The sequence below is a fragment of the Anas platyrhynchos genome, chromosome 3 (assembly GCF_047663525.1).
Source record: "Anas platyrhynchos isolate ZD024472 breed Pekin duck chromosome 3, IASCAAS_PekinDuck_T2T, whole genome shotgun sequence".
NCBI classification, from domain to species: domain Eukaryota; kingdom Metazoa; phylum Chordata; class Aves; order Anseriformes; family Anatidae; genus Anas; species Anas platyrhynchos.
In genome coordinates, this window is record NC_092589.1 from 68,881,482 (window position 1) to 68,895,860 (window position 14,379).

General features: G+C 41.3%; 1 protein-coding gene across 1 annotated transcript in view; it reads left to right on the forward strand.

The window, feature by feature from the left end:
* The first annotated feature begins 9,030 nt into the window (after positions 1–9,030).
* The window catches only part of CEP85L (centrosomal protein 85 like), a 143,079-nt gene continuing 137,730 nt past the window's right edge, over positions 9,031–14,379 (forward strand). The window contains exon 1 of the mRNA XM_038177762.2: positions 9,031–9,164. Coding sequence (XP_038033690.1) covers positions 9,152–9,164 — 13 coding nt within the window. The 5' untranslated portion in view covers positions 9,031–9,151. The remainder of the gene's footprint in view (positions 9,165–14,379) is intronic.

Genomic DNA, 14,379 nt, shown 5'->3' on the forward strand with positions numbered 1-14,379 from the left:
TCCGAAGCACCAGGCATCCATGTATTCCAGAAAGATCTTTAACTGTGATGGAAATGCTACAGAGCAGAACAGAATACCTGCAGCTTCCTAGGCCCTGGTCATCAGCACCCAGAGATCCGAGGGTGGCTCTTTCCCGACGGTCGCGACCAAGGACGGTCCATCGGATTATAAATCTGGCAGGAAAATAAACCTTTGCAACACTTGGAAACATTTAAGCAGCCCCTCTGAGGTATTTAAAAATGAAAAGCAATGAACAAAGTAAGTTCGGATGAAGGATAATATTTTGCACCATTTTCTCCTTTACTGTTTCAATTAAATAAACCATGCTGTAAATTCGAGAAATCCTATGCTCATCAGCCAGCATATCCTTCTTATAGTCTCTAATAAGGACATAATTATAAATTCTTGTAATTACAATTTGATATACACCATCTTTGTACAATGCAGACAAGAAATAAATAATGTATATTTCAAGCCTAATTTAATTTTCAGTGATTAAAAAGTAATTAACAGCAGTTCGGGCAATCTGCACGGTCACATTCCTTGCCACCGCTTTCATTTTCTTGGAGCTGAAAAAACTAACAGCTTTTAAAATAAAACAAAACAAATGTTGTTTTGGCCTTTCCAGGCTGTTCACAGCGAATCCTGCTACCCTCATGCCTGTAAGGAGTTACAATAATTCCAGTGAAATCCCTCGCTCAATATTTAAGTGGAAACAGAGCTCAGCCCTTGGTTCTGCACCGCTGCGGGGTCTGGCGCTGCTTGGTGCTTCTGCCACCTGCTCTGCCCTGGGCCGGCAGAGGCAAGCCCCCCCCTACATACTCTAAACATTTATTTATGTATCTATCTCGCAGTTAATGTGTCTGTATTACAATATATGTAATTAATGGGTCCTGGCAGTCCTTTAAAACTTAAGTCGCCACTTGTTCTGCAGAGTCTTAAAAGGGAGTATGCTAATATAAAGAGATCATTAAAGAGGGAGTTGCAAATATTCATTCACCAGTTCCTGAAGTGAAAACAATTGCTCTACAAGCAAATATTTTTGGTAATAAGTCTTTCTGTTCATGTGCTGTAGGAAACAGACAAGGAAAGGAACTGGCAGAATTGATTGCTGTCACAGTTGTTTTAATCACTGCCATGCTAAATCATCTGTGGTAAGTTATTTTAGAGATCTTTCATAACCAAATTTTTGTTAGTGTAGAAGAGATCTCAAATGCCACTGTTTTGCTTGTTCTGTTGCTAGAACTTTTTATTTTTATTTATTTATTTACAGAGAAGGCCCTCAAGCCTGCCTGGCCAATTTGTTAAGCCGTAAATATGCCTTTTACAGCTAATAGGAGTGGGCTTTTTATGCTCTGGCTATTAAGCCTGATGATAAACATAAAACGAATTTATCAGTGTGTCTCTCTTTAGGAATTACTTGCATTTTGTTTTGGTGCTCTTCCTTGGCCTAATACATAACACATAAATGGGCCTGTTTGGAAATGCCAAAAGTGAATATAGTGTAGCAATATGACTACCAAAATCTAGAGCAAAAGCCCATTTAGTAGTATCAGGTATGCAGAAGGCAGTTAATTTTCCTGTCTTTCTTTATGTCTGTAATCAGGCTTTGAGGGCTTTTCTGTACAATTTTGGGCAAAGTATCTGGTTTCAAGCAGTTGCACACACACATTTCTTACTGTTTTCATATCCTACAATTTCCATTTTCTTTTCATTGCCTTTTGCTTAGGAATTGATTTTACTTCCCACAGAGAATTCTCCATAAATAAAAATGTGGGAATAACATTTTAACTTACGCAGTCAATTTTTGTAATTCTCGCTTTATTGCATTAATCAATAGCTTACAGATAGTAAAAAAAAAAAAAATACATTGGCTCTGCGATGGTGGGAAATTTATGCACTCCCAACCTGAATCCTTTCACACCAGTTGCATAAAGAGCCTACAGCAAAGAGTTACTAATAGGAGTTGTTGGTGGGTGTCACAGCACCCTGTTTCTAAATGAATAATTTCTACCTAGGAACATCAGCTGAAAGGCCCAGAGAGAGTTTGCCTGGATAGGTGTTTCTGGATTCATGTATATTTATACCAGAGAAAATTATTTCAAAAGTCAGTCTCCTGTTTTTGCAAAAGTAACATAAAAAGCAATACTGGCATAGCACAGACTGAGGTGTTGGCAGGGAGAAGCTGCCCCAGTCTGCAGCAAGATTGCTTTTAAAGTTAATTGCTTCATCTTTGTCATTGCAGGATCATGCTCACGCATAGCAATCTATACAGTCACTTTGTGTTGGTTATTTTTAATAAAACCTTTTGTCATTTTAATTAATAACTTTCACTTCTTTGAAAGCATATGTTAATGAGTCTGAAATGCAAAGTGTACCTTTAAAAATCAGAAATTACTGCCACTGATTGCTGGTGGGTGGGGGAGGCAGGCTATTAATGCCAACATTCCAGCAATCTGGGCTTTAAATGCATGGTGTGATCCCTTGTTAGCATTCAAAACACCATACCCAGCTCTGAAGTATTGTCCAGTGCCAGGCTGAACGTCAGCAACCACTGATTAAAAGATTGTGGCTGAGAAGCTGGGACCAAAGATAAAAAGATGTCTTTATAAGAGGTATCTGTAAGTGTACCATTTAGGTGAAGTAATTTTTGTCTGATGCTGTTAACTTGCAATAGGTTGTTGTTGAACAAGTCAGAATGGGAATTTGGAGATGATTCATATACCCTGAGAACAGAACCATTTTCTAAGAAAGCCTCTTTAAAGTTCATGAGTGAATAGTTCATGAATAAACAGTTTCTGAATGTAGAAGTCATTTTCCTGAAGGACTAAATTCTCATTTCATTAAGAGAACATTATTAGCAACTTCAGTGGAAGAAGGCTTGGCCTGTCAATATGAATTAATTAAAGGGAAGTCTCAGTGACTGATACTGGTATCTGAAGCCCTCATACCCCAAAGGCCATGTAATCTTCAAATAGAAAAGAGAAATACAGAATATGCTTGTATTTAAAAAAATGAATTGCAATTTTTAAAGTTTGAAATAAGGCTTGGTGCTTAGATTCTCCACACCTGTGAATGTTCTTGGTATGCCTCCTCAGTGACCTGAATTCTGATAAAAGAGGTGAACTGAGAGATGATTTAACAAGAGGCTAACCTTTTCGCATTAAATTCACGTTTCACATTGCATTCTACATTCCCCAGAAATATTTCTATATATGTATATGATGATAGACTCTATGTCTGTATTTTCATGGGGTGTCCTGCGCTGTAAGGGAATTTCAGCACCTAGATATGTGTTACAGCTGACATTTTGTCATTAACTAAAATGGACATGCATGCATGATGAAACAAATTGGATGCCAATGCATGCTGTTATTTTTACTGTATTAATGAAATTCCATTTTAAAAGTCTTTAAAGAGACCCATCTTTAAAATATCACTTATACAAATAAAAGAACACTGCTCAAAATGAATTTCTTCTTAGGATTGTTTCTTTAAATGTTTAGGTTCTACATTTGCCTCCCACTAAAACAAAGTTCCTTCTAGTCAATCAGATACTCTATGTTTACATACAATAAGAAAAATAAGGTTGTGAAGCCAAACTTGTAGAATCCGTTTGTTAACTGAATTTTAACCGAGTTTTTACAACTTGCCTGTAACCAACAGCACATGTCTTTCAAAGGAAATTATACTCAAAAGAAATCTGTGGAACGCCATGGCTTGCACTGGTTTCTATAAATTGGAAGTAAATAAGGCCAAATTAAAGATTTTTTCATCGTAAACAATGTACAGTGGGATTGAGAGTTCCTTCTGTATAGAGTGTCATCGCTACAGGTCTCAAGAATTAACAGAAACAAAGAAACTTGCATTGTCAGTGAAAACAGTGAACTTAGCAAAGAGTCTGCAAAAAGCAAACCACAGAAGTGTAAGCCTTCGTGTTCACTTTCTGAGCAAAGAGTCACTTTAAATTAATGGATTTTGAACTTGTATGTGGGTCTGTGGATATGGAGATGGCAACGTGAAATAACAGAAATGTATTCTACCCATAGTCTACAGGTAAAATATAGCTCTGAGTGCTTTCGGGAATTCCACGTGTGACCACAGCTGGAAGTGCTGGAAGTGCAGCAGTTTGACAGGGATTCCACTTTTTGTGCTTGCTGAGGTAAATGAAAGAAACAAGATTGATTATGCTTGTATTGTATACGTTTTTGCAGTACAAAGTTGGTATTGCCACATGTCTAAAGCTTGCCTAAGGCTGCTGACCTTTCCTTTACAATGGTGTGAAACAATCTAGGGGGTCAGAAAGATTCTTTCTTTGTTTCATGTTTTCTTTAAGATGCACTGTGGGGACTCCTGCAATGAGTGATTATTTCCAGCTGTGTTAATAAATTTTCTGAAAAGACGATGAGAAATTGTTTGGATATTGTCTTTTAACTGGCTGAAATCAATCACCATTTTGAATTTGAGAAGGAAGTGTCCAGTATTGATTTCAGATTTATTGTTTGCAAAGAACTAGTAAATATACTGTGGGGAACAAATCTTTACAAGAAGTAGAGGAGAAGCATCCCTGAAACATTTCACTGATTCAGATATTTTTTAGCGGTTCTTCCTTAAAAAGGGAGCTTTGAAATGAAAACGCTTCCCTTTTTAAAAAGGAGGATTTGATGTCATGCTTGGTTTTAATCTTATGCTTGTCTATTTCCACACCATAATTTGAACCGAAGAAGCAATTTAAGAAAGAATAATCATTTTTTATAAATGTTACTCAATAATGTGTCCATTAATGAGAATAGCTGGAGTGAAGAAAGCTTTGCATAACAAAGACCGAATTCCCAAATAGCTCCTTATTAATTAAAAAACTTGCATAAGCATCTATTTACTATAGATGGTACTATCAACTCCAGAGAACCACAATTTTAATAGTTACTGTGGCTTCTTTTTCCATGCAGTCTATATCAAAACAGGGATCAATTGTTTAGCCCACAGATATTTGTCTCTCAGCCCAGCAAACCTCTACAGCCTTCATTTTCAGGCCTAAATGACAGACCTAAATTACAGGCCTGGTGTGATCGTTCTGAACACTGTTAGAATTTGTGGCAAAGACAAAATGTCTGTATGTGCAGTTACCTTTGTTTGGTGAAGACAGGAAGGTGTCTCACCAAGCCAAAACAGTTAGATAAATGCAACGGAGGGATTTGGCCATTGACAGATAATGGCATAACATTATCCAAATACAGTCCGTGGTAGCAAGGATCTGCCTCACCAGTATTTATTTGAACATTTGCCTTGATCCCAAGAGAAAATAAAATGGCTGTTGGTAAACCTCATTAATCCCATGAGGAAATATATCTCTTATCAAGCAAAAATGCTTCAGAGTTTCATTTAGCCTCAAGAGTATTACAGCAGAAAAAGCAAAGACTTGGGCATCCAAGTTAAAAATTCATATCCTCAGAAGCCTGCAGTACTTCTGCTCAGCCCAAATGGGAGTTTCTGTTTGCCAAGTTTCCAGCACTGAAGTTCCCTCAGGAGTTAAATGTGTGTTTTGTGTATAGTTTGTTGCTAACTTGTACGTAGCTAAGCTACACTGAGATCTTTATTTAAGCAAATATCTACTGAGCTCATTGGCAAGATTAAGTCCATTTGGTATTCACTTAATCTGGCACAATGTACAAGAAAATCTTCCCCATTAAAGAGAACTTCAAGCACTTGTCCATGTTCAAGTTCATCTTCTGTTTGCAAATTTCTGAACTCACCTCTCATAGGGATGCTTGAATCAGGTATAAGATGTTGTGGATGAGACAGTTTTTATCTTTTCTGTTGCAAAATGGAACAGCTTTACAGAATCGAGAAAGAGTAACTTCATGGCTAGACCATTTGTGTAGATTGGGGAAGGGAAATAAGACTTCTTTCCTCTCTTGTGAATACTTAGCATTAAATATCCTACCAATAAATGTGTTTCCTCAAATCCAGGTGTATGCTTAAGCTTCAAGGCTATGGAGAAGCTCGATGAATGTGTAAATATTCAGTGCAAAGAGCAATACTTTCAACAGGAGGAAACAAGAGAAACCCATCCCATCAGATGTTAAAAAAGTCACCAGTTTGTGAATCCTAAGCCATAAAAAGCTGGTAAGTACAAACAGAGCCCCCAGGTCACTTAACATAGCTGTGATATGTATCTGCAGAAGTGCAATGACATTGGGAACGCTGGGTAATGCGCTGCTGGACAAAGGGAAGAGTCAGCTGAGGCTGAGGCCAAAGCTGATAGCTCTTTCAGGGCTATGCTGGCATCTCTTCCCTGTGAACTGCTTCCAGGGAAGTTCCTGATATATGACTTCTGGCTCTCAGTCAAATGGAAATATTAATGCACATTTAAAGTCAGCAAAGTTGACCACTTCTCTCCCAGGATCTGAACATAATAGTGTCTAGATAGGAAAACGTGGGGTTGCAATGTTTTGTAAGGAGGTAAAAATTGAACTGGACCTTCCTTATAGTGCTCCAAGGAGTGGATTATGAAGAGTCAGAGATCTTCTGAGGTAGCAACTATGATGTGTGTGAATAGGGACTGGCACAGGTGCCTAGGCTCAGGACAGAGTTGATATCTGTGAGTACAGGGAAGATGGAAGTGCTTGACTGGAGTGAACAGTTAGGTGCATGAGACCCAGCTCCTCAAAGGGACCTTGCAGGTAATCAACCAAATAACCCCCAGAACCTGCATTTAACACCCGGCAGAGCTCAGGCTGGAAATATTTCCTGCTAGTCCAGGTGCCCCTCTTCTTTACCTGTTGTAGGTTCCATGCAAGGATTAGGGCTCTGGAGTCAGATATAAAGCCAGTCACTTAAAAGAGAAGGTATCACAACACACACACTCTTTGGTGAAGCTGGTCACTAGCCTGTAGCAGCTGGCCCTCTTCTCCCCCTCATACTGCTGTTCAGCTACATCTCTGCAGTATGGCTGAAAATACCGGGTGCTTCTTGGGCAGAGTGAGGGGCTGAGAGAGAGATGACAGTAAGGCTGGATGAAGTTCAGCAAAGGATTTAGCAATATTCAACCGAGGAAACAGAAATGGTGGTTATACCTTAAAAAGGAGTGAGGGGAAAAAATAAAGGTAGAGAGAGCAACCCCAAAGGGTTGCATAAAATAGTCTGCCTTGAAGGGAAGAAGAGGGAGTGAAAAGGAAACGATTATGACACAAAAAGGCCTTTGATATTGTTTTCGTTTATATCACTACTTACTAGCTACCATCCTAGTAAGGGGAGTAGGAGAGAAGTTAGGAAGCCAGAAAGTGAAGAGCCAGCTGAAAAGGAAATAGTGAAAGGGTTAAGGCAATGAGAGGACCCCAGAGAGGAAATGAAACTCAAGGGCAAAAGGGCCTTTTGCTCTGGATCAATTGCAGAAGGATTTCTGATGTGCCAGGGGACAGCCTTTTCACTTCACTCAGACCGATCCTGTCAGATCTCCTGTTGCAGTTGTAACCCCCTCCCCCCTCTTACGGCCGTGCATCCACATCCACACACCCAGTCACACAACCATCAAGGACATCTGCAGTCATCATCCCTCCCTCCCCTGAGAAAGCAGTGTCTGAATCTCATATATCTGCAGATAGGATGTTAGCAGGGAGCTGGGGGCTGGAGATGCCGTTGTGTCTACGTTCACAGGCACGTCAGAAAGTGGCAGAGTTACATATGGTGTCAATGAACCTGCATGGCAGGTGTATTTCGTGGAGCCAGGTATTCTACAGAAGTTCAGGCTATGTTTTTCCAGACACTCAGCGCTGCTCAGACTATCTGCAGATGCAGTGAAGAAACACTGGGTGTGTTTAATGGGGGAAAATGCAAGGAAACCAGATGCAGTTTCACTGAAGCTAGGTAAAGCTTTTCCTTCAGGGAGTCTCTGCATCCTTCACTTGTGTTATGCAACAGAGCATTGCTAACTTGCTGGAGCTGCTGGAACAGATGTTTCCTTTTACATGTGCATCTCCAGTGATTTTTCAGTCTGATATGTAGCTGCATAAGCAGGACCTCCTGCAGTCTATGTCATGGAGCTGACTCAGATTACAAATACTTTTCCCTAAGTGCTAACCCTGCAAAGTCAGACAGCAATCCTGAGGGTGCTGGTGAATTTCTTGAGTCATGCCCAGAAACACAAATTCTGCAGGCTAGATCTGCCCTTCAACTGCTTCAAGAGCAACTGCTGTTTTCTGTAACTCTGCTGTCTTTTACAACCTCACCGTCCCTGTAAGACTTTTCAGGTGTCACAGCAGTCGGAATTTGGTTTTACAGTTGTGACATTGCTAGCTACATTTCATCCACTTGCATTACTCTTTCATTGCTCTGCCACTAGTCTCTACCTTATCTAATTATCCAATGGGATTGCGAACTGACTTTGACAAAAATGCAGATTTGGGAGTACAAACCTTGGTGAGGCAATCCAGTTAGAAAAGACGTGCCAAACCGCCTGCAGTGTCAGATGCTATCAGAGCTTTTCCATGGGTTCACAGCCTTACATGCATATTTCTGTAAGCTGGATATTAATGGCAGCCTTCTGCATCTGTCAGATGCTAATTCGGAAACAAAAAAGAGATTGTAGTTCCTGCCTTGAAGGCTGTGGAGGCTGGCAGGGTTTCAGCTAGCAGTCTCCCTACCACGAAACCTCGTTGCAGGGAGGTAGGAGCCAGGTCATGGTTCACTGTGGGCAGCCTTCTGCCTCAGCCTGCTTCTCTGAATCTGTTCCCCTTCATCCCTGCAGGTCCACGAGGCAGTAAAGGGTCGATATTGCCTTTAATAAAGACAAGGAACATGTCTCCAGATAAAATCAATAATAAATGATAAGACATCCAGGATGCTTTTCATCTGTGGCTCTCAGAGCATTTCACAGAGGTCAGTATCACTGTTCCGAGCATGGAGTAACAAAGCCTTTCGCAGACATATTGCACATGGACCTTTGTTAAAGCAACTTCTCCCCACATGGTGTCTGTTTAAGATGTACATGTGAGAAGAAGGGGAGGTGGCTGTGAGCTGTAGCTCACTAACCCAGCGCTGGCTGCCTTTGCACTCTGCAGCCGGTGGTTTGAGCTGCAGAAACGTTGCTTACCCGTAATTACCACAATTTCCTGCTGCACTCATTTGAAAAGACAGGGTTCCTGAGGAAGTTATGAAGACGGCAAGTAAGTTGCTGCCTTAATTTCTGTGCGTATGATGAAGAGTGTTGTCCTATTTATGCCATTTGCAGCTTGCTTACGGTACTTCTCAGAGCCTGGTAGCTGTTGGAGGGATGAGAAGGTTTGTGGTTCTGTATAACGTGGGTAAATTTGGGTAGCTGGCAGTCCTGTCAGCGTGTTGTTCAGGGACAGCTGCACAAGGTTCAAGGCAACTCGTGAACTTACTGGTGCTGAAACTGTGAGCAAGGTGGCTTAGATCTTCTCTTGCAAGATGCTGCTGCAGGTGGGATGTCGGGTAAGAAAATGTAGGCATTAGTAGCTCCAGTGTGTGATTGTAAACGCTCCTTAAAGGCAGAAACTGGAAAAACAATTCCACGTGCTCAAAGCAGCATGTTTTTTTAAATTGCTGAATTATTTATGCCTTCAGACAGACTCTCCCAACTGTTGTGGAGCGTAAGCTAGGGACCTCTCTTACTGCTCAGAGAAAAGGCTTTCAGTAGGAAGGATATCTGTACCTTTCTGCTAACAGTCATGGCTTCCTGCCTTTGTTAGGGGAAATATGGTGGAGGGAAGCAGCAAGTTTGCTGTCTGTGTGATACACAGATAACCTGTTTGGAGTTACTGCACAGCAGCACAGACAGGGCCGGTTTGACTCTGCCTGTAGAGCCTGTTACAATTGCCCCGTTACTTAGACCCCAAATGTGTACAGAGAACTAAATACAGTTCTCAAATAAGGGGATTATCTGGACAGAATATGAGGTGCTGTACTTTTTTTCTGGGCTTACAATGTGTGTGAGGAAATGTTGTGGGAAATTGTGGGTTGCTAGGCAGTTGTTTTGCTGGGAATATGGGAACTTCGCCAAAGCAGAGCAAGTCATAAAGGCTGCTCTTTTCAGGCCACAGGACAGCAGAGAGTCGCAGGAGCTTCTTTGCTCCCAGTTTTCCTCAGTGTCTGTATATTTAGGAAACCACTGATGCCACATATCAACTGCTCCTTGGAGCTGATGAAATGCCTGCTGCATGTTTCCCTCCACTCACCCCAAAAGTTTTCGTTGCTTAACACATCTCTAATCTTTGGTCAGTTTTTAAAACCCAGTTTACTCAAGCAATACTTCCATTATCGCCTCTTGGAAGAGTGAGCTTCAAGAACTGAAAGAAAGCTGCTAACTTGAAAAGTAGAAAAAGAAGACAAAATTTTTACAGTTTACTGTGTGAAATGAGTAAGAGATAAATTTATTTTGCTGTATGCTCATCAGCGATGCTTTAGGTTTTGTTGTCTGCATCTTCACTTTAAAGATTCATTCTGCCTAAAATAAGCAAACCAGGGGGAGGGTATTTTTCAGCCCCGTTATTCAGTATGTCCCCCTGCCATGAGTCTGCAAAAGGTTTGGTGTCAGAGAAACTACCGCTAGAGCTGGCGCTAATGGACATCACCACTGGCACTGCCAGCGGGGCCTGAAGACCAGACAAGCGTGGAGAACAGGATCTTGCTTTCTGACTCACCTTCCTGGTGTCTGGCGACAAATCTTAATTTAAGGGATTATTGTAGTTTAGTGCTGGCGGTGCCAACCCGCATCTCTGTCAGTGCCAAGCCTGGTGACGGTGTGCATGCTTGGCCAGGGGTGCTCAGGAGGAGGAGGAGCTCCTTGTAAAGGGGAGCTCTCAAATTGTAGGCTGCTGCCTACAGTGCACGAGATCTCCGGTTGCTGGAGAGGCCGGCAGCCGGGTGGCATCTTTCACAGTCAGTATATGCGCCTTCCTCTGTTTGTTTTGACATATTTACGGTAATATTTCTCAAGGTGTGGATAGAACATTATGGCATCTTTTTGGCTCATAGTTGTTAATTTCAGTATTAGCTTGCATATTAGCTGAATCCAGAGCCTTACTTTGGTCATACGCTAACCCGGTGTCTGTCTTACTGCGCTTCATAAATAAGTCAATGTACAGAATTGTATTACAGAAGCTCTACTAAATAATAAATAATGCATTTAGTTAGCCATATGAGTCTGTACTTGTCTGTCTGCCCAGTTCCCATCTAATTCACAAAATGTTTTTTTAATGGTAGGGTATGTAAGTGAAGGTTAGATTTTTTGTTGTACCTTTCATTAAACTCATGCCTCTTCTGAAATAGATGCTTCTGCAAAGTATTTATACAAGGTAACATTATATAGAGCAAAAATAATTATTTCTTTATTGTATAATGTCTCCCTATGAAGTTTAATTTTTTTTTTTATTATTATTATTTTTGCGATGAGTTATTAAGTTTGGAGTTGATAAGCAGGGTGTTCCCCTAAATCCAGCTGACTCTGTCACATACAGATTCTCCTTTTGAAGACCGTCAGAGGGCATTAGGGGAGCTCGGGGTCTAGCTGTTCAGTGTCTATCATGTAACTCACATACATGAAATCTTCTCATGCTTTTGGAAATCAAACAGTTGTGTTATGAGGGCAGGAAATCTGTGTGCCTGTGTGACTGGTGGCTCTCATAGCCAGACTGCTGGTAGCCTGCAGGAGAGTTTGTCATGAGTAAGTACAGATGCAGAGCCATAAACTGAGAAGTGTGTGATTGAACATGTAGCTCTTCACAAGCTTCTACTACAGCACCTGTATGTGCGTCACAACGTTCCAGTTAACTGGACAATCAAGCTAAGATATTCCACCTAGAATTGACACTATCAGGATTGATTCTTCCCTGAAAATTCACTCACTGTTTGCTTCAGTGACAGTTTTCAGAAAATCTTCTGTTGTTTCATAGCTGCATGAGCACTGAAGGCAAATCAAAATGTTAACAGAAGATGACAAAATCATCTGATAAAACTGGATTGTGGAAAGATGGTGAGCCACAAGCTTTTGGAACCAGCCTAGGGCAAAGTGCTGAGGAATATCTACAGGTAATTAAATCAGTCCTGAAAAATTCTGCCTTGGGTAGGCTAGGAAGGTACTTGAGATAGAAGATATCCTGGGCAGTGAAAAGGCAGAGGCAGTGGGGCACTGTGAAGGAGTATGTGCACTATGAATGGGGAAACCATCAAAAATGCTGCAGAAAACTCAAGCAAATGGGGAAAATGGAAATCAACCAGTCTGTCAGAAACTTTGCAATTGCAGTTGTCTTCAGATATTCAAGCTGAGAGAGGTATTAAAAATAACAAGAACCAAGAAGGAAGCACTACCAGGTGGGCTTGAGATCCCAGTGGTGAGTCTTTGATGGTCTCAGGAAAATATTCAAAATATTAAAAATTCATCTAATATTCAAAACATAGACCTTTATATGCAGGATGATGAGGAGGATTGTATCTTACTCAAGGAAATTAGGAGTACAGGCCAGAAGTCTCAGGAAAACAGGGCCTAGAGCGCAGATGGCTTTGATCAAGGTGATCCAGAGGAGGAGGAGCTCTTCTGCTCAGGAAGTCACACATGCCATATAATGCATGGAAATTAAATGAATGAATAAATAAAGATTCTTAAATAAGGAAGGAGGAAAGTCAGTTCTGCGAGTAGTGCCTAAGAAAGGTGAGCTGCTAAGCTGAACAAGTCACTGTAAGATGGCGGCTCAGTGAAACTAAATCCTTTTCAAAAGATTCACGGTACAGAGAAGTCCATCTGAGGAGCAGGCTGCTGCTCAGGGCTTGGAAGCTGAGAGCTGTTTGGTCTGCATTAGTAAAGCACTTCCCTCAGGGGCTCACAGAGCACTGTTCTGGAGGTAGGCAAGGCTGGCTCCTAGAAACATCTCAGGTGTGATGAGATCAGTGGTCTGGGTAGCAGGACAGGCTAGGCAACCAGTACGAGGTAAAACTGTCAGGAGGTATCTGCTGTCTCCCAGCACTTTCCTAGCCTTTATGGAGAAACTCATCAATGGAGTTACAGTGTTAGGAATGGTCACTAGTGCCACGTAGAAAAGCAAGTTTAGCTGTCAGTAGACTACTAAACGTTTGTGAACAATGTTGAGAGGGCAGAGGAGAGGACCAAAGAAAGGACAGAAAACGTCATGTGTTGCAATTTGGGCCCACCTATGCTAGGTGATAAATGACAGGACTGTGCCTGTTAAATCTTTCAGTTCTCCATGGCTCTGTAAATAAAGTTGCCCTACTAAAATAGACCTGTCATTTGCCTCTGAATCTAAAATGTTGCTACTAAGGCTTTTAAAGAGAAGATATTTTCCAATGTGCATCACTAGTACCTAAATTGAGGCTGGACTGCGCAGTGCCTCCATCATCCTCTCAGTCACCTCAGGCGCTGGTCATGCAGGAGGCAGAGGAATTTATCCGAAGATTATTGCATCTACTGCTGACTCTGACGGAAATATGATAGCATTATTTTGAAAGTATTTCTGGGCTGTGTGGCAGGAAGGCATTTGTTAAAAGATTCCTCTGCATTGTTTCATTAACTTGCATTGCTTAGAGTCTTCACCGTTTAATTTTTCCAAACGTTCTCTTCAGATTTATGGGCAGCAGGGTGATGTCATCCCGTAAGTACTCCTTGGAAGAGTTTGTGCAGTGATGTCTTGTGAGGAAGAGGGATACAGGGTGCTGTAATCTTAGTAGACCTCACATAAGTTGAAGTCTTTTCTGAGAGATTCTTAAAAGCATGTCAATAAAGAGTCCATAAAGGATATTGATAGGAGGAGGGCACACTGAAACGAATTGCACTGGGGGCAAAAGTTTGTAAGGCAAAGATCTCCGTAAAAGCTATAGGTAATAAGTAGCCATAACTACCTTCCTTTTAGGCTCTTCTTTTTTTTAGAGCTCTCTGCTAGTACAGGTTGAGTTTTGCCCACGTTGTCCATTACCACATATGTTCTGAGCTGCTTCCTGGTTAGGGGCCCGGCATCGGCCTTCTCAAATGCTGATTACGCATTTCTGCTCTCACTTCCTCCTCTGCACATGTGTGTATCACACAAACACCACATAGCTGTATGCCGGTGAGGTCCTCTGAGACAGAAGCAATAGGAGTCACCCAAGGGAAGGGTTGAAGTAGATGGCTCAGAGGACCCGAGTCTGAAGTTTTAAACAACGAGAAGAATTAAGAAACTGATGCCACAGGGAAGTGAAAACATTTTAGAAAATGAAAAGCTGAACCTTGATTTCTAGCTGCAGCTTTCAAAGAAATAATCGTTTCCTGCCCCCATCCTCCCAGCACATATGCACATCTTTCCCTCAAAATAGAAAATTGCGATGACTACAGTACAGAGAGAGCCAAAGGACTTGCTAATATATATTCTACAC